At 37.6% G+C, this 20419-nt stretch overlaps 1 protein-coding gene across 4 annotated transcripts in view; it reads left to right on the top strand.

The window, feature by feature from the left end:
* Positions 1-20419, top strand: part of vari (MAGUK p55 subfamily member vari) — a 139601-nt gene that overhangs the window by 46047 nt on the left and 73135 nt on the right. For all 4 annotated transcript variants that reach the window (XM_065224079.1, XM_065224080.1, XM_065224078.1 and 1 more), the window contains one exon: positions 6397-6518. In XM_065224079.1, coding sequence (XP_065080151.1) covers positions 6397-6518 — 122 coding nt within the window. The remainder of the gene's footprint in view (positions 1-6396; positions 6519-20419) is intronic.

Here is a 20419-nt window from a genome sequence, read left to right on the forward strand (position 1 = left end):
TTTGAAAGCAGTCGATGAAATTGAAGAAGATTTTGTGCATGATGATATTGTAACAGAAGAATAATTATAAAAAAAAAAACGCTAAAAATTTGATTTCATTGTACTTATTTTACTATGCCTTTTATTGTATTTCTTATTTACAGAAGATTTATTGAAATAAATAAATATATTTACAAAAAATGCATGTTTTTACGGTACACCCTGTATAAACCAATTGTATGTTGCCGTTTTTCTATAAATTTTATTCTCTGTAATTTAAAACAATAAAAAATTAAACCCCTTTCAAAAGCTAGTCATTAAATGTCGAGAAATGTTTATGAGCAATGTCTTTAGATGAAGCCAAGTTGCGAAAAAACAATGAAAATATGTTTGTCGGCCTACTTGTATGGAAATCCCCGTAGTGATGAGGTAAACAGAATTTAGAATGTTGAGACTTTAGAACAAATCCGCAACGTTTAATTACCTTTACATTTTGATAATATTTAGTTTTGATATTAAGTTTTAAGATGACAATTGTTATAATGACATACATTACCTGTAGAATCAAATGAAATGTAATTTAATTTGAATTTAGAACAATTAAAGTGCTTAAAAAAGTTGTGCATTTTGCATACAAAAAGACGTTCAACCACCAAGCCTACAAGAAAGGCAAGTGAGCGTTTAGACAATAGTGATTGGACATGAGACGAGACATCACGCGTATGAAGTCTCGACCCAAGTCCAACCCTTTGAACCATGCAAACTTCGACACCTTAGGGATAATTGAATGTAGCCATCGTTCCAAGCTCCCTTCACTCCATTGATGTTGCCAGCTAACGAGTGACTGCTGACGATAAATAGAGAAAAAATCACTATAGGCGATTTGTCGATCATAAATGTCGCCTTCCATAGCGCCCACCTTCGCAAGTGAATCCGCCTTCTCATTGCCCAAAATTGAGCAATGCGAAGGGATCCCACGCGAAGGGATTAAACACTAAGCAGTTCTCGTATTTTGAAGAGAAAATACGAGAAGTGCTTTACCGGCCTAATGGAACGCATAGCCTCGACAGAACTGAGATTGTCCGTAAAAATAAAGTAGTGGTCTGGAAGAAGTGAAGCAATAGTTTCCAAAGTGTAGTGAATTGCTGCCAGTTCAGCCACACATACAGAACAAGGAGCTTCAAGTTTTCGAGAGGCGCTATGAAATTCATTAAATACACCAAAACCAGCGGACTCCTCTATTAGAGATCCATCTGTGAAAAAACGTTCTTGCAGAATCAACATGGCCAAACTTTGCAGAGTATAATGACGGAGCAATCATAGGACGATGATGCTCTGGGATTCCGCGGATTTCCTGCATCATAGATAAATCAAAATTCACTGAATTGCCGAAATCGGAGAAGACTACACGATTGGGAATATTTCTTGAAGGGCTGACATCCTGTGTTAAATATAGGTAGTACAAAGTCATAAAACATGTTTGAGGATTTAGCTCCAGAAGCTTTTCAAAGTTTTCGATCACCAGTCCCGAGCAGGAGAAAATAACTAATGAATACCTCATTCTGATCTGATACCAAAATTTGGTATTGATCAGCATGACATAAGAGGTAAAATACCAAAGAATAATACCAAAAAATTACATGGAAAATACTTGGTGAATACCAAAAATTGATATTTGGATGCCAAAAGAATACCTGGATGGTATTGTTTTGGTATTGCATTATCATAATTTGATATTGGAATGGTATTGTGGGAACATTTTTTTGGTATTATTTTTTGGTATTTTACCTCTTATGTCAGACTCATCTATACCAATTTAAGGTATCGAGATATTCGTTCCTGCTCGAGGTGGGTTCATTACTTCGCAACGGGTGAGGAGCCTCAGAGATAACTCTGAAAAAAACGGACGGATAGTGGCAACATGCCCGCCAGCACTTCGAGACTCATAGTATGAGTCGAGTGCATGCATCCTAACGCGATACGAAGACAGCGATACTGGATCCGTTCCAGTTTGATGATGTGAGTTTTAGTCGTCGACTGGAAGCAAAAACTACCGTACTCTAAAACCAATAAAATCGTTGTCCGGTAATTGATCGAAGGAAATTGATCAAAGGGAATTGATCCTTAGTTGGCATTTTTGTCTCAGATACTCAATGTGGGATCTCCAGGTGCATTTGGAATCGAACCAGACCCCAAGATATTTGAAAGACATGGAATGAGTGATCGGCTTACCCAAAAGTTGAAGCTTCGGTTGTGCTGGGCTATGCTTCCTAGAAAAAACGATCAACTCAGTTTTCTCCGTGGAGAATTCGATACCTAGCTGAATAGCCCAAGTAGACAAATTGTCCAAGGTATCCTGTAAGGGTCCTTGCAGGTCAACCTCTTTTGGCCCTGTGATAGACACTACGCTGTCATCTGCAAGTTGTCTCAACGTGCAATTGTCACTAAGACAGACATCAATTTTTCTAACGTAGAAATTGTACAAAAGGGGGCTTAAACATGTGCCTTGGGGGAGACCCATGTAGCTAAATCAAAAAGCTGTAGAGTTTCCATGAGAAAAGCTCATATGTTTTTCTGACAGCAAATTGTACAAAAAATTATTCATTAATGGAGACAATCCACAAGCGTGGAATTTCTTTGAAAGAACTTCAACGGATACTGAATCAAAAGACCCCTTGATATCCAAGAACACAGAAGCCATTTGCTCTTTCTTAGCAAAAGCTAACTGAATTTCCCAGGAAAGCAACGCGAGACATTTGTTCGTTCCCTTACCCCTACGGAAACCAAATTGAGTATCTGAAAGAAGGTGGTTCGTCTCAACCCATTTGTCGAGGCGAAAAAGGATCATTTTCTCCATCAATTTCCGAATACACGACAGCATCGCGATGGGCCGATACGAATTGTGATCCGACGTGGGTTTATCAGGCTTTTTAATGGCTATCACCCTTACTCGTCTCCAATCGTCGGGAATAATATTGAGCTCCGAGAACTGATTGTACAAGTTCAACATGTGCCTCTTAGCGACGTCTGGGAGGTTTTTCAGCAAGTTGAACTTGATTCTATCAGATCCCGGGGCAGAATTGCCACACGAAAGGAGAGCGAGTGAAAGTTCGACCATCGAATTTGATTTCGTCTACCGAATTCGCGGTTTCGCGAGGAATCAACTGCGACGGCAAGGAATCCGGACACACTTTTCGCGCGAATTTAAGAATCTATTGATCCGAGCATTCCTCGCTTTCGTTGTTAGTAGACTGGTTACGCATTCTTCGCGCCGTACTCCAAAGCGTATTCATAGACGTTTCGCGCAACAATCCGTCTAAAAACTGCCGCCAGTAACCCCGTTTTTTGGCCTTGACGAGGCTCTTGAGTTCGCGTTCAAGAGATGTGTATGCGTCGAAATGCTCGCGTGTTCCACGTTTCCGAAAAAGTTTAAACGCGTCGGACTTTTTACGGTAAACCTCCGTGCATTGTTGATCCCACCAGAGCGATGGTGTTTTCTTACGGATTGACGATCGCGGCACCGGTCGTGTTTGAGCTTGAAGTGCGCTGTCGACGATGAGATTAGAGAGGAAATTACAGGGTGCGTGACGAATTTTTGCAGTAAATTTCAAATAGTAATTTCTCATGCTTGTGCATCATGATTTAGATATATTTGGCACCACTGGATAGCTTATACTGTTAGGTGTAAGATTTAAACAAACAATGTTGAGTAAACGTAAAGATGTCGAAACAAGAGAGCAATCTGTCAGCCGTTGTCGCTTTGTTGCGCGCCGGAGTATGCATGAAAGAAATAATTCGGTCGGTAAATGTGTCTGAAAGAACAGTGTATAATATTAAAAAAGGCTTGGGAAAGTGATAATACGGAGCACCTGCTCATACTGCTAATAAAGCACAGAAATGGCTTGCGGAAAATATTTCGTAAATTTGGGAGGAAGAAATTTGGCCCCCAAGCAGTCCCGATATCAATCCGTTGGATTATTTTGTATAGGGCGTCGTCCAACGGGATACCAATAGAACCCCTCACACCACACTTAAGTCTCTAAAAGCTAAAATCAAGGCAGTGATGACATCTATGGATCGAAACATTTTCAAACGTGCATACTGTAGTTTCCGGAGGCGTCTAACTACAGTCGTCGAAAGGGAAGGCAATTTTTTTGAATAAATTTACTTACAACTTCCATATGTTGCGAAAGAAAATAAATCGCACAAAATTCATTGCTCGAATAACGAACTGGTGTATTTTTTTCTCAAATATGCCATTTACTGCAAAAATTCGTCACGCACCCTGTATATTCCTCCAACGGCGGAAGCTCTTCCACTGACGATACTGTATCGTCTATCGCGGATTGGAACTTAGTCCAATCGATGTTACGGGTTAGATCATACGCGACGTTAACGGATTCTGACGAGTTGAACCCACTGGCAATCGAAATTTTGATCGGCAGATGATCACTACCGTGCGGATCCTGGATTACATGCCAAGTGCAATCCAACGATAGTGAATTGGAGCAAAAGGTGAGGTCTAATCTGCTACCATTCGAGGATGGACCAGCCAAACGTGTTACTTCTCCATTGTTAAGTATTGTCATGTTGAAGTTGTCGCAGAGATCATAAATCAAAGTAGAACGGTTATCATCGTACAGCTCCCCCTAGCCTGTACCGTGGGAGTTAAAATTTCCCATGATCAACCATGGAGCGGGAAGTACCGCACATATGTCGAAAAGTTGTTTGCGATTAACAGAGACTCTAGGAGTAATGATATACAGAAGCAATACAAAGGCTCTTACCTTTAATGGTAGCCTGACATGCGACAACTTCAATACCGGGGAATTCGGGAAGATTCACCCTATAGAAGGAATGGCACCTTTTGATCCCCAAAAGTACCTCTCCTCCACGCGAATCCTCACAATCCAGTCGAATAATGTTAAAATCATAAAAAGGGAGATCAATTTCTGAAGAGAGCCATGTTTCACAGAGGGCAAATGCATCGCAATTATTGTTATGGACTAAATACTTGAACGAATCTAATTTCGGAATAAGACTTCGACAATTCCACTGTAGAACAGTGATCAAATTCCCGACCTCGTTTGGAAAATTATCCATCGAAGGAGATGATAGCTGCAAGAAGGGGCCATTTTGAAGTCAATTGCTTCAAGAAGGATTTCACAGTGGGAAGCAATGTGAGGATAGTGCTTTTCAGAGGATCAGAAATGTTGAGGTATTTGAGAATACCGTCCACAATGTCATCAAATGAGAACAACCCAGATGAAGAAGGGGTTTCTGTTCTTAAAATTGGGGCATCAGGGGTTTTGGATGTCCCCGGAAGAGGTGGAAAATCCTGGGTATAGTCAGTTCTGCGGAATCCAGGAGGAGTAGAAGTCTCCTTTTTTCCACCACTGATTTGGGGTTCTTTCTTTGCAACAATCCGCGAACGGATGCGCTTTCGTTACCGTGCAGAACCTTCCGGAAAACTGAAAGAAGTACCCTTCTCAGCCAAGTCAGAGTCAGTCTCGTCATCTGACAAAAGAGAAAAGGGATTTTTGTCATTGGTCGATGGCGTGGCTGTCTTAAGCATAGCATCAATCAATTTAATGATGACAGTAATGTTCTTTAGCTTACACGCTATTAGCGCTAGACTGGTTAACTCTGTACCACAATGCCCTACTGACCTAAGATGCTGCTGTTGACTCATATCCTACAGCGTGAGCGTGTCCATCTCGATAAAGATGATTAGTTGACTCCTCTGGCACTCATTCTCTTCATTCAAGAATCGTCATAATTTCTGATCAGTCATAAAAAAAATACATTTCACAGCAACAATGCAGCCCTCACTCCAATAACAGGCGATAAATCTTTACAGTCGATTTTCCCGAAGAGATTTTCCGGAAGTGGCAATAAACGAATACGAAAATCTCGCATCCTCGCAATGGTGCGCACTCTGTAATGTAGTTCGGTCTCTTTCCTCGGGCCGCATGGTAGCGGGAAATTGGATGGTTATTAGATTTAACTGCCTGCCGTTCGTATCTTCGTTTATAGTTACTTTTTATTTCATTGTAAACAAACAATCATCTCTGAATAATGTTCTAAATTTTCGTGTAGAGGCGGGCGGGCGGCTTTTGGCTCGCGGTCTCACCGCACGGTGTGAAATGATATTTCCCATCATAAGGGGGGATGGAGAGAGCGCGATGTGAACATTCCTACCGGGGCTTTGAAGTATTTGAAAGATTTTTACTTTTTTTTTCTCCTTCCGAAACGCGACTGCTGACAATCGGTTTAGAGGTATTTCGTTTATTTTGATTTTATTTTTTATGCAAATAGTTATGTTGATTCGGTTAAATTCATAGTGTTGTTTTTGCGCCGGATCGTAATTGTAATTGCTTTACATACGTTTTCTTTTCGTCTTTTCGTCATTTTCAGCCGCCTTTCAACATGTTCGGGAAAATTTAGAAGATCTGAACGAGAAATCGGAAGCCAACGAGACCGATTTGGTATTCCTGCAAGGCATTTTACAAAACCCCGCCGTTACGCAAATGATAAAGGTAAGTGCGGCAAACATTGCACAACTCTGTGCACACACATACATAAATTACCTACAAACGGTATCTTCAAAATTCATTCAGTCAACGACAAAGGCAGTGAAAATTTATCGTCTGCAAAGGGTCCGGAATGGCTGCTTTCGTTTGGATTTATGCGATGCGCCGTGTGATGCTGGAAATGTGTGTTGTCGAAATGTGTTAATTGAATTATTTATTAGACATGAACAACCAGTTGAGTTGGGTAATCTCAAGTACCTACATATGTACGAGTTGGGTTTCAAAGAGCGCTCTGCTTGATAGCTTTCCGAGAGTTGTTACTTTCCGATGGACAGCATCAGCTCTATTTGAGAGCGGGTTTCATAGGGATGCTCTCTGCAGCGGTTTTGTTAGACCTAACTTCTACTTGACCATTACGTTCAAACTAGATCTTTATGTCTGACCTTAATCAAGTGTTCTTTGAGCACTTTATACATTCATATACTGTGAGGAAAATACAATGGATACTCAATCCTTAATTTTCCAACCTGAAAAAAAAACCTTCGGCTTAACTAACCCGCCAAAACACATCATAGCCAAATGTAACATCCCAATTTTTACCGAAAACCATAATAACGGCGGAAAACTGTTTGCCTTCCAAGCGCTAATTGGATCTCAACATTCCCGTCACTGTACTGGGCCCGGGACCAATTTCGGCCATACGCACTCATAAACCGACCGGTTTAATTGGACTAGTGACACATTTAGACGATATATTTATGTTGCGTCCCGTCGTCACCAAACGACGCTTCGCGACGCCACACTTACCTCCCGTTGCGTTTTAGGAGTTACAAGTGTGTCGAATAACATCCATTTACATTTCTCCCCCCTCCTATGAGCTCCTCATCTGGGCAGCAGCATTGGGTTAGGTCAATTTGATTTTCCAAACCATAGCGTGTCGCTGCCACATGGCGTTGGGACGTTATAGAACTCATTCTGTTCCGCCGCGGTCACGTAGAACGACAAGCATGAATCACTGACCTTTCTGCTAATTTAAAGTCTGCGTCTGCCAACCATGTGCCTGGTGTGTAATTTTTTTTCTCTTAACGGGCTTTAATTAAATCAGATTACTTTAAATTGATTTAGCTCGTTTGTGGTTCCGTTAGTTTTTTTTTTGTCGCCATGCTCCATCGAAGAAGACAAATGAACCCATTGGCGAACGACTGCGGGAGCGAATAACTTTATGACGACCAACAATTAAACCTTTTGAACTGTGCGGAGCTGCTGATACAGATTAAAGTTGCTTGTGTCAATTATGGGCGTAGAAGAACATTTATGCTGCGCGGGGTGGTCCATACATAGTCGCCTTTCCGAGCCGAGACGATTTCACACAATCTGATGGTAAAAGGTCACGCTGTGGTATTATATAAGAGATGGGATCTGATCCCAGCAGATAAAAGTGGAATTGCGCTTGGTGAATGTTTCAGAACGAGACGTCTGCCTTTAATAGTTGCTGTGTGCTACGGTGGAGCGAGCATTGAAAGTGAAACCATGTTTCGAGGCTCGTTGCCAACTTTATCTGTGAGCATACCTGTCATACCTTTGAGAGGGTTGTGGGTTGGGACGATGGGAGTTGGAAAATTACGAGCGCTCAGCATTATGGTTGGGTGGTATTAGAACGTTTTCTGGCTAAATGTTGGTAACGGTTGAAGCGTGCTCCTTTTACGTTTTACTCTGTTTAGGCTTGAAATTTAAAAGTTTTCCATTTCAAACAGCATTTTTCACAGAGAAATACAGAGCATGAATGTTAATCATTGCATGAAATCTCCATCATTTTATTTTTAGCTTAAGCTCTGAGCACAGCCCGTATAGAAAATAACCATTTCTAGAACAGTTTAAACTTCACTGACAAATGACTAGCTATGTTAACTTTATTTAAAATATTTTGGCTATGGTTTATGGAATGTAATAAACTTTAAAGAAACACTAATTTCTACTGTTACAGTTTCTGGTATGTTCTGGCTACATTTTGTTACGGTTAATCAACTATTAGCGACTATATTAAAGTATTACAAAACATTACGAATAAAAGTTGTAAACAACTTGTACAACGCTTACGTGTTTCGCTTATGGTGAATTTCACGACAAAGGAATTGGCAACACCCTCTCAGATTTCAATGAAACTTTGTTTTGTTTGTTTGTTTATTAAGGACATTTTACATCTCCGCGATGCATTCATGTCCGTAATGAAACTTTGTGGGTGTGTAGACTTCGTCTACTTAAGCAACTTTGCATACTTGTTTTTTTTTAAACGCTAGACCAACATTTAAAAAGGGCAGATTTTTTTAAAATTAATACTTTCTTCAAAAAATTATAACTCAATAATGTCAAGTCCTTGCATAATAAAATACCAAAATATTAAAAATGTTATTGCTACACTGAAGAAAAAAATGTTTAAAATTTAAAATTAAAATTTCTCAAAAATGCCATTTTTTAACAATCGGAAATTTTGTCTACAGATAGGCAGACCATTTATCTATAACTCGTTCATATATCTCAAGATGGGCACTTTTAAAGAAAAAAAAAGTTATTTAACAAACCCTTTATCGTGTTCACACTGAATAAAATCAATGATTTTTTTTAGTGTAGACATGAAAAATATTGAAATGTTGAGACTCATGTGAAACCTACCTCTCAACCAGATTTCACTCAACAAGCTCCAAATGAAAGGTACACCAAAAAATATATCGAAGACGTATTCAATCCTAATGTGAATGATATAGAAAATTAAATTTTAATGTTAAAGGGTGATACGGTCAAAATTTGGTCAAGGGAAAACGCGTGTAAATCGGTGAAATCGTTTATTTAAAAAATCAAATTAAATTTCTTTTTCAAGCTCAATTCGTATAAAATTCAGGAAAAATATGCAGTTAGGCTTCCGCTTTTCCAAATCCGAATTGCCGGGCCTTACGCTTGACCCCTGCCATCAGATTGTGTACAGCCACCTTGTCCACCTTCTTCGCCGCAGAAAGCCAGTTTGCCTTGAACTGCTGCTCGCGCTTAGCAGTTTTTTGGTCTTCTTTAGGTTCCGCTTGACAATAGCCCAGTATTTCTCAATTGGGCGGAGCTCTGGCGTGTTGGGAGGGTTCTTGTCCTTGGGAACCACCTGCACGTTGTTGGCGGCGTACCACTCCATGGCCTTTTTACCGTAATGGCAAGATGCCAAATCCGGCCAAAACAGTACGGAACAACCGTGTTTCTTCAGGAAAGGCAGCAGACGTTTATTCAAACACTCTTTCACGTAAATTTCTTGGTTGACAGTCCCGGAAGCTATGAAAATGCTGCTTTTCAAGTCACAGGTACAGATGGCTTGCCAAACCAGATATTTCTTTGCGAACTTTGACAGTTTCATGTGCTTGAAAACATCTGCTACCTTTCCCCTTCCTTTTGCCGTATAAAACTCCTGTCCCGGAAGCTGCTTGTAGTCGGCTTTGACGTAGGTTTCGTCGTCCATTACCACGCAGTCAAACTTCGTCAGCATCGTCGTGTACAGCCTCCGGGATCGCGCTTTGGCCGTCGTATTTTGTTTATCATCGCGATTTGGAGTCACTACCTTCTTGTAAGTCGATAGTCCGGCTCGGTTTTTGGCTCGATGCACGGTTGTAGACGATACACCCAGCTTATTTGCGGCATCTCGGAGAGAGAGGTTAGGGTTTCGCTTGAAACTACCGGCAACTCTCTTTGTCGTCTCAGCGGCTTCCGGTTTTCGATTTCCCCCCGATCCAGACTTCCTGGCTGTCGACAAACGTTCCCCAAACACTTTAATTACATTGATTTGGCAACTTTTAGCGATTTTGCGAACTTTGCGTGCGAGTAGCTCGGATTTTCGCGATGTGCGAGCAAAATTTTGATACGCTGCTCTTCTTGCTTGGACGGCATTTTGACAACTGAAGAGTGAATTCAAAAATCAAAATAGGAGCAACATTCTACACACACACACCTTCAAAATGAGGGGTGTTCAGGTTTTTTAAATGCAAAATTGAAAGAAATACGTCAAGTTGATATTGACCAAATTTTGACCGTATCACCCTTTATGTTTAATTGGCAGAGTATGAAAAAATGGTGTTATTTTAATTTTATCTTATTTAGAGAACTACTTATATTATTTCTTAACATTGTCCAGCAAAGTAAATTTTTTTGGATGACCCGTTGAATTAGAATATTTTTTAGCTGCAATTTGATTATCGGCAATAGGCTGAAAACTGTGTAATTTTTGTGTACCAGATATCGTCTTTGCGTGGTGAAACAAATCTTCTAGGTCTTCTGACATTTTTTCGTATTGCTCAGTAAATATATAACAGAAATTCAATTTTGTGATGCTTTTCTTTGTTTGTTTAACTGCCCAGTCGTAGAGCTCTCGTGGGGTTGTAATAGTATTTCCGTATTCTTGGGCAAGGCTTGCTCTTTTTGCCATTCGTTTTAAAGTTCCACCAGGGACCTTTGACATGAAATGTTGCAAATAAATGCCAATCTGCTTCCAATTTGTGCATTGATTTAAAGTTACATAGGCTGGCAATTTTTTTTCTTATAATGAGCAGCTGCTCCATCTGACATAAATGTAATTTTGGAGAACTCTATCAGTTTTGAAATGAACAAATAAACTGCTATTGTATCATGAGCCAATACCTCTGATATTATTTTAAAACTAACGTTTTCTACTTTACTGTCCTTAATATAATAAACCACAAAAGGGTGAATAGTTGCCTGAGCGTTATTCCAATGGTAACCCTGAGCAGCGTTCTGAATAATAAATCAATAGTTCTCAGAGAAATCGCAAATTACAATTAATTCATCTTCTTTTAGAGATTCTTTCTTAGATTTTTCCTTAGAAATAAAGATTGTTCTTTACAAATAAAGTCATGAGTGATTAACTTATCAATTTTATCTACGAAGTACGTGGCAAGCTCATCTGCAGGTTTCATAATGTTCTCTAAGTTACAACGCTCCGTAGTAAACCACTGTTGAAAAATAACATCTTCTTTACCACTTTCTTCTAATAGTGCCAGCAAGTTCGTCTGCAACTTCTTCATTGGTGGCACATTTCTTGCAAGCTCGAAAATAACACTCTGTCGTCCTAATAGAAAAATTATAAAGCAGTTTATCCATTATTTCTTCCTGGGATACGATTCCTAAACTATTTAGCATTAATTTTACATTTTCGTGGATTGTGCACACACATACATTATGAGTACCTTTACTATCAAGTAGCTTACAATGTTTAGGCCTCAACGTTGTAAATAAGGTGAAGCCAATTTTAATACTCGCATACGTTTCTTCAAATATTGTATATGCCTCTTTGAGAGACATCATAAGAAGTCGCTTCTGAACCCGTTCTTTTAGGTCATTGCGGAGCTCAGACACGTAATCGTTAATTCCAGGCATTGGTCTGCTTATATCAATACATATCAAAGAAGTCTATAACAGTCTTTTTGTCTAATTCAATGATTCCGTGTCTACTTCGTGCACTAGTGGTACCTCGACAGTCGAGTATTAGTACAAGGCACTGAAGAAGTCTGCACATTGTAGACGAAATACGCGTATCTGTCAAGAATAAGCAAATAAAGTAGTGGAATTAAATGGAAAATACTAATCCTTCTCTCTCTCATTATCATAGATTTTATTCAGTGCGAACATTTATTCAGTGAATAACTTTTTTCCTTTAAAAGTGCCCATTTTCGGTTGTTTGAATGAGTTGTACATAAATGGTATGTCTATCTTTAGCAAAAGTTTCAGATTAAAAAAAAATGTGTTATTGAGAAATCTCATTTTAAGTTTTAAAAATTATTTTTTTCAGTGTAGAAAAAATACTTTTATTTTTTTTAATTTTTTTTCAAAAGCTCATTTATTTCTCTACAAATTATCTTTTGGCAACATTTTTGTAGGACTTGACATTATTGAGTTACAGTTTTTTGAAGAAAATCATGACAAAAAAGTTCTGCCCTTTTCAAATGTTGGTCTAAATTTTTTTTAAAGAAAATAAGCTGCTTAAGTAGACGAAATCTATACACAATTGTGTGTTCGCCTTCACATTGTGAATTACACTATTTTGGAATTGGTACTTCCCAGAAAGACTTAATATTTTTTCTACAACTTTGTCTCATACGTCATGTCGATCAGAAGTGACGTTTTCGTACTACAATTTATTTTTTTGTTGTTTCCCTACGTTGTGTTACGTTTTTTCTGCTATACGATTGTAGTGATCGACTCCGACTCCGATCGTTCGTCTTTCGATTTCCCGCGTGATTAGACGCCACAGGAACCGAGCGGCTAGGGCTAATACCAATAGTACCAAACAAGCCGCGATGATATGCACTGGTCCGAATCCATTGAAAGATGGTGAACCGTTGAATTGCTGCTGCTGTTGAATTACTATCTCCTCCTCGTGTTTGGACTCCTTTCCTTCCATGACTTTCGGACCGACAAAGAATACAACCGATCGAGTAGATGGTATGTACAGAAGTGATTTATTCTATCAAGCTTATACCTAGACTAACATTTGAAAAGGGCGTAATTCCAAAATGACCATATCGAGAAAATCGCTTCTGAATTTTGTTGACCTAAAAATTAATCCTATTTCACGACTTTCCATTTTCTGGTTGATTTTATAAGCTTGACATATAGTTAATAGTGTAATCTATCATCGTGCATCACTAAAAACTCAAAAAAGTTTTCTTTGTCGTGAAATTGAGAAGAAAACATCATACGCCCTGATAATTTCATACATGTTGTTACCCCCAGATCTTCCACCCTTTGAACTGCCAACACTGGTGATACGCCGTGGAAGTACACCCTCGGGATTTTTTGTTTGTTGTTCCGCCTTGGTTCTTCGTTCGCAAATTTTGTGAGAGTGGAATTACGCACGGAGATTTTTTTTTGGTCTTCTTTTTGTTCGTTGTTTACACGTGAACTATCAATCGGATGCATTTCAAATGAATCGGGCATGACTAGATACTACAGAATCAAAACATTTGGCATATTAAAACCATATAATTCGTAGTTCTGGTGCAAGGCGTAACAACCAGATTCATCATAGATTTGAAAGTTGGAAATACGCCATGTAAGAAGAAACGTTTTTGATGATTTGAAGTGATATTTTCTTCTACCTTTTCGTGTTTATCGAGTAGTTTGTGAACTATTCTCTCTATATGTGGCAAAATATGGTTTGTTTACATTTTGGCTCTTCCGTCCCCTTTCAAATGTTAGTCTAGATACTATGTCTCCCCGTGCGGTGGCATACGAAAAATGCTTACTAATGAAAATGATATATAAAGCGAGCAACGGCGCAGCGCGCATTGCTCGGTTGCCTGACATTCGAAAACTGCATGGTAAGCAGTTGAATGGACCTAAAGCGAATTAATTTATTGCATATTAAAAGTGTTTACTTCAAGCGAATAAAAATGAAGCGTAAACTATTTGAACTACAACTTAACCGGCCACCTTGAAATAACTAGTTTCAATAAAAATCAATGATATATGTATGTTATATGCAAATGGTTAAATTGGATCTTATACCTATAGATTCTTTAATGAATTATACGATGACATCCTGCGATGTTCGACGCTTCATCTTATTCTGCGTTACCCTCCTCGGCTGATGGTAACGGGACGTTCAACGTTGGGTCGTTCAAATTGAAAAATTAAAAAGGCGCCATGTTGAAAAATATTACAATATCCAAATGGCCGAATTTTTGGAAAAATGTGATTTTTTTTTTACTAAACAATTATGCAAAGTTTCATGCAAATCGGAGAAGGTCGAGCCAAAGGTTATTGAGAAAAGTAAAGTCTAGGGGCATCCCACTCTAAGCTTTGTATTTCTCGCGTTGTACACAGAAAGTTCTTATATTAGTACATGGGAATAGTTAAAAATACTTAAGAAATATGTAACATTGGATTGTTACCACCGTTGCTATATATATTTAATTTGTTTGTTTATAGAATGTCGTTTAGCATTTTTATGCGAATATTTTTAAAGAACCCATCCAATCCTTATTTTTATGCCTTACATGCAATTACAAGTGAAAGAATGTTACCCCGTTTATGTTTTCTATTATGAGAACGAATCGAATGATGCCACGCAAATTGAAACATTTCATGATTTGATTTAGCTGATAGTCTTCCACCCGTCCCTCGTTAATTTGGAAATTAGGATATTGACAGTGTGACAATAACTGAAGTAACTTAGGCTGATCGAAGCTGAGTCAGAAGTAGTGGAGGCTATCCGCACCATTTGTATGAGAATCACATCTCATCCCAAGTAGCATTTCTTGTTTTATTGCACTCTATTAGTGGTTTTTGAGATCAATTTTATAAAACCGTCAATCAAATTAATAGCTCCAGCACAACCTTTTGATAACCGTTATAAGATCTGCAAAAAAGGTTATCTTCCATTTAATTCCACTTAATTAATTTTGGTATCCATGACAGATACGTATTTCGACTACAATGTGCAGTCTTCATCAGTGTCATTCCCACTAAAGAACTTATCAAAATCTAACCCCCTTAAGTACTCATCCCCTAGGTATAAAAGTCAAGATCACAGGTATATAAATGAAACTACAATGTGTTGAATCGGAACCTACCTAACTAATTAAAACCAAAGATTTAAGTAAGCTAAAGGAGAAAAATCTATTCAACTCTCTAATAAGGAAAATCCCAAAGGCTTGGTAGCCATCATAATGAAGTAATGAAATTGGGTTGTTAGCGGAATGCTTTAATAAAACAGCAAAAAAGGTTATCTTCCATTTAATTCCACTTAATTAATTTTGGTATCCATGACAGATACGTATTTCGACTACAATGTGCAGTCTTCATCAGTGTCATTCCCACTAAAGAACTTATCAAAATCTAACCCCCTTAAGTACTCATCCCCTAGGTATAAAAGTCAAGATCACAGGTATATAAATGAAACTACAATGTGTTGAATCGGAACCTACCTAACTAATTAAAACCAAAGATTTAAGTAAGCTAAAGGAGAAAAATCTTCATTATGATGGCTACCAAGCCTTTGGGATTTTCCTTATTAGAGAGTTGAATAGATTTTTCTCCTTTAGCTTACTTAAATCTTTGGTTTTAATTAGTTAGGTAGGTTCCGATTCAACACATTGTAGTTTCATTTATATACCTGTGATCTTGACTTTTATACCTAGGGGATGAGTACTTAAGGGGGTTAGATTTTGATAAGTTCTTTAGTGGGAATGACACTGATGAAGACTGCACATTGTAGTCGAAATACGTATCTGTCATGGATACCAAAATTAATTAAGTGGAATTAAATGGAAGATAACCTTTTTTGCTGTTTTATTAAAGCATTCCGCTAACAACCCAATTTCATTACTTCATTATGATGGCTACCAAGCCTTTGGGATTTTCCTTATTAGAGAGTTGAATAGATTTTTCTCCTTTAGCTTACTTAAATCTTTGGTTTTAATTAGTTAGGTAGGTTCCGATTCAACACATTGTAGTTTCATTTATATACCTGTGATCTTGACTTTTATACCTAGGGGATGAGTACTTAAGGGGGTTAGATTTTGATAAGTTCTTTAGTGGGAATGACACTGATGAAGACTGCACATTGTAGTCGAAATACGTATCTGTCATGGATACCAAAATTAATTAAGTGGAATTAAATGGAAGATAACCTTTTTTGCTGTTTTATTAAAGCATTCCGCTAACAACCCAATTTCATTACTTCATTCGTTATAAGATCGTCTTCCAGCTTAGTGGACCACTCTTGATAAGGTTTATAAAGCATGTTTGAGATTCACAATAAAGCTGTCTTAAAACCTTTTATCAGAAAGCCCCATACTCTACAAAAGGTTCTCATAGCCTCTTTAAGAGCAATATTGTATTCAAGCAGTTTTATTACGCTTTCGTGAAAATCAGTTATAAATCCAATTTAAGTTTTCTTTGCTTTAAAGCAACCGCCATAAATTAGCTTGTGTTGTTCTGTTCTGCTGAAACTTTTTTTTTCCAAATGGAAATCTTTAGCGGTAAAAATAGGTTTAAGTGTTGGTGTCAAGATCACCATGCAATCAATTTTGTTTCATGGCGACATAGGTGAAAATCTTAAAGAAAATATATGACTTTTTAGAAGTTCCAAAACATATGCTCTTGAAACTTTATCATTTATATTGGGATAATATGAGCGTTAAATAAATGCGCCTCCAAAATAATCCAAGTTAACAAAAAATATTGTTTCAGAAATCGAATGAATTGGATGGAATCATCTTAATTTTACAGATCTCAATAAATAAATTCATACCAATGCGCACTGGAAATCATTTCGGATCTCTAATTTAGCCATTATTTTATTGAAATTTCTTGGATTTTATTCCAAGGCTAATGTCATTTTCATAATTACAAAATACCGACAGAGGACAGTAGGCAAGAAAAACACCAAGCGCAATTTCTTAAAATGTCTAATGCTTACATTGGATGACAGCAGAACAGCAAAGCATAACGCATGATTTTATTTCGAGCACTAATTTCTTTTTACAAGAGCAATTATTTTTTTTTATTTGAGGGCAAATGTATATTCCTATTCTACGGGTGCAACCGATGAATTTTATAAACATTTGGAAAAGTTTGAACTTTTTTGTCCTAGAACTGTCACCATTCCATGTATTTCGACCGAGATTCGACAGTGTCACCCCATGTATATGCGAGCGAGAACGGAAGAATTACAGAGATTGCTGACGTTTTTCTTACGCAAGTGGGCGTAGGTATCATCCTCCGACTCCAGATAATATTATATATTTCCTCTTCATGAGTCATTTTTGGTGTAGCAATGTGTCCATTCGAAGTGAAGATGGTTCAGAATGGAGAGGAGGCACACTCTTCACAGCTTCCTTTGTGACATCCGCAGAAAATGCAGCGGCATTTTTTTTTTTGGTTGGAGTTATTCACGAAGGTTTGCGGCTGACTGTAGCAAATAAACGGGCTCATGCTAACAATTTTGTTGATTTTCTTTGCGCTCCGCTTTGAAGTACCGGAAAGTTTTGATTCTTTTCTATGTTGTAAAAATAAACCGCCCATTTACACTTCTGACAAGTTGCAACTGAATGCTTATAATTGTTTTAAAATAACTGTTTCATGGCCAACTAGTTTTATTGCGCTTACTTGTATAGCAATATAAGAATTTATTTTTGGGTTTTATAAGGGCAATTCATATTGTTTTTTTTTTATACTTCAAGGCAATCATAAACCCTTTCATAAGTGAAAATAGCAGAAGCATCAGTTGGTTTTTTTATAAGCTTTATAGGGGTTTTGTAGATAGCTATAAGAATGTTCCTTGATTTGCATTGTAAATGACCGTCATAAAGCTGTAGGTAATGGTTGCAGCTGCAATAAAACCTTTATACCTTTTTAATATAACCAACCAGCTCTAGATTTGTTACATGGGATAGCTTTCCGCCAAATGTGTTTTTCTAAAGGTGAACAATAATTGCTAGAATTTGGAACATTCGATCGACGCTTTCCTTCTATTTTCAACCTGCGGGGGTGAACCCCCACTAAACGAGATTGAACAGTTGCCCCGTTGAGAATTGATGTTCTAAACGATGGTCAAAACTGGACAAGAACAGTTTAATCCGTTTGATCACTGCTTATATAAGCCCTAGGATTTCAAATCATGTATCGCGTATATCCATAGGGGATACAATCAATTAATATTAGTTTTGGATTTTTATTTGGAAAGTTCACACAAGCAATTGAAGCTTTTTTAAGTTGCATTTTTTTTAAATAAATTATTATTTCACAATATTAATATATATATATATATTCTCTCTTGGCAAACTTGGTGGACTTCTTCTTCATTTAATCGTAACGCACGGAGTCATCTGGTTGCTTCGATAGAATAGAAAAGTAATAAAGCAAGTGTTTTGCAATCGTCGATCATCAGCTTGTCATTGTTGGTTCCGAAACCTAAAAGCACGAAATCTATGTTGAATTAAAAAAAAAATCATTGGCTACTCGCAGGATACTCTCCCCGTCCTCTATAGAAGATTTGTCAAATTTTGGCTGAAATCGGACCGAGTTAAGTTGATTCTAGTCGAACATCTGACAGATTTTCCATACAAGGATAGTCATTAAAATTAATTCGTATTGAAACATCAAAAGTTGACATAGGGTAAACTCATCAACTGTACATGCAATACAAATTCTACGTAGCATTATGCTATTCCTTTAATATCTGAAAATAGCACTGCATCCTTTGGATCTAGCCGCAGACACATATCAAAAAGACTGGCAACTCTCCCGTTTGCTCATACGACTACTATAAAACAGGCACAATCGCGTCATCTGCCGCGCAAAGCTAAATGCTCCGATCGAATTTGATAGCAAAGATTCCATTCTCAGAAGAAAGGTTGGTGTATTTGCGAATTTTTCGATGCGTTGCTTCAACCTTCGCTAGAGCGCAGTGCTGTTGTATCAGTTACTTCGATACTGGCAATGTTGTCAGTTTCCACGATATGACGTCTTCGATCTAATTCATGAATAGGAACTTAAATATTCCCTCCAAGCATTCTCCGGAGCCGGTACATCAGCGGCAAAAAAAAACTAAATAATGCAGAAGGAGCTTGATTTACCAAATCAACGGGGAACTGTTACAGAATGTTATGGTGCATATTAGTTAGCTGCATTTTCAAAATTTCAGACCTGATTTTGTTAAGGTCATCATTTAAGATTGCATTTACAAGTTAATTTATTTGCTAACACCATGATCGTGTTTCCTCAATATCCGAACATATTTGCAACAAACTTGAATGCAAATTTTTAAGCGTAGTTGTTTAGTTCCCGCCCCCACTTTTTTAAAATCCCGATTCCCGGGTAAAAGATACCCGGGAATTATGGAAACCCTAGTAACTACTAGTAGCAGGAATATATTTATTCTTTAAGCTAATAATATTTTATAATTGGCGATTGTGTCCAAAAGTAGCCGAATCTTTATATAGAATCACTGCGGATATGCTTATTTTTAAAAGAACGTAATTTGAAAGCAAAACGTCGTACATGGTAAAAACCATCATTTTCATGTAAAATGATTTGCTGTTGAATTTGTACTACTTGCCAAACATTGCAATTTGATGTGCAGATCCCTTGGAAGAGATCATATCGAAGCACGATGAAATCAAGAGCAAATCACTTCATTTTAGATTGTATTGCACATCGTTGTTTATGTGCTGTGCTTTGAACTCGAAATGTCAACCATACTGATATTAACAATCTATCACTTTAAGATTGACTAATTTATCTAATATATAAATAAATATATTGCATTGTTCATACTAAAAGCCATGTTATATGTTATTCAAAATATGACCATAGAACATGTATCATATTACTACCCAGATTACATGTTTCTAAGTGATATTGAACAACATTTCAAGGTTTGTAGTAGAAGCAAGACGAAACATTCTGCAATAAATTTGATAAGCTTGACAATGTTTTGTAATAGAGGTTCTATTATACACTATCATTGAATACAGCATCAATTTCATGATACTCACGCTCTAGAATGCAAATTATTTCTGGTGGAAATGAAGAATTCTCGCTTCTCTTGTTGTAGACTTGCCATCTTCGCGAGTAATGTTTAGCATGTGCGTTTTGACATTTGCTTACAAAAGCAAAACTAATCAAATTCAATGGATGAAAGCAGTGCTGCCAATTCAAATCATGATCATTTTGATTTAAAGGTGTTATACAGTATATATTTTTCAACAACAAATCACTTTGTTTCAAAACGCAAATCACTTGAAAATCAATGATAAATCACTTCGATTCGTAGTGCCGCATGACAGACTAAGTCAAGTCACATTTGGATAAGATGTGACAACTTTTTACCGTGTAGCAATGCGACGATTAATCGA

This window comes from Ochlerotatus camptorhynchus, unplaced genomic scaffold (genome assembly GCF_037179485.1).
Source record: "Ochlerotatus camptorhynchus isolate MF236.1 unplaced genomic scaffold, CSIRO-AGI_Acam_v1.1 ptg000204l, whole genome shotgun sequence".
In the NCBI taxonomy this organism is placed as follows: Eukaryota; Metazoa; Arthropoda; class Insecta; order Diptera; family Culicidae; genus Ochlerotatus; species Ochlerotatus camptorhynchus.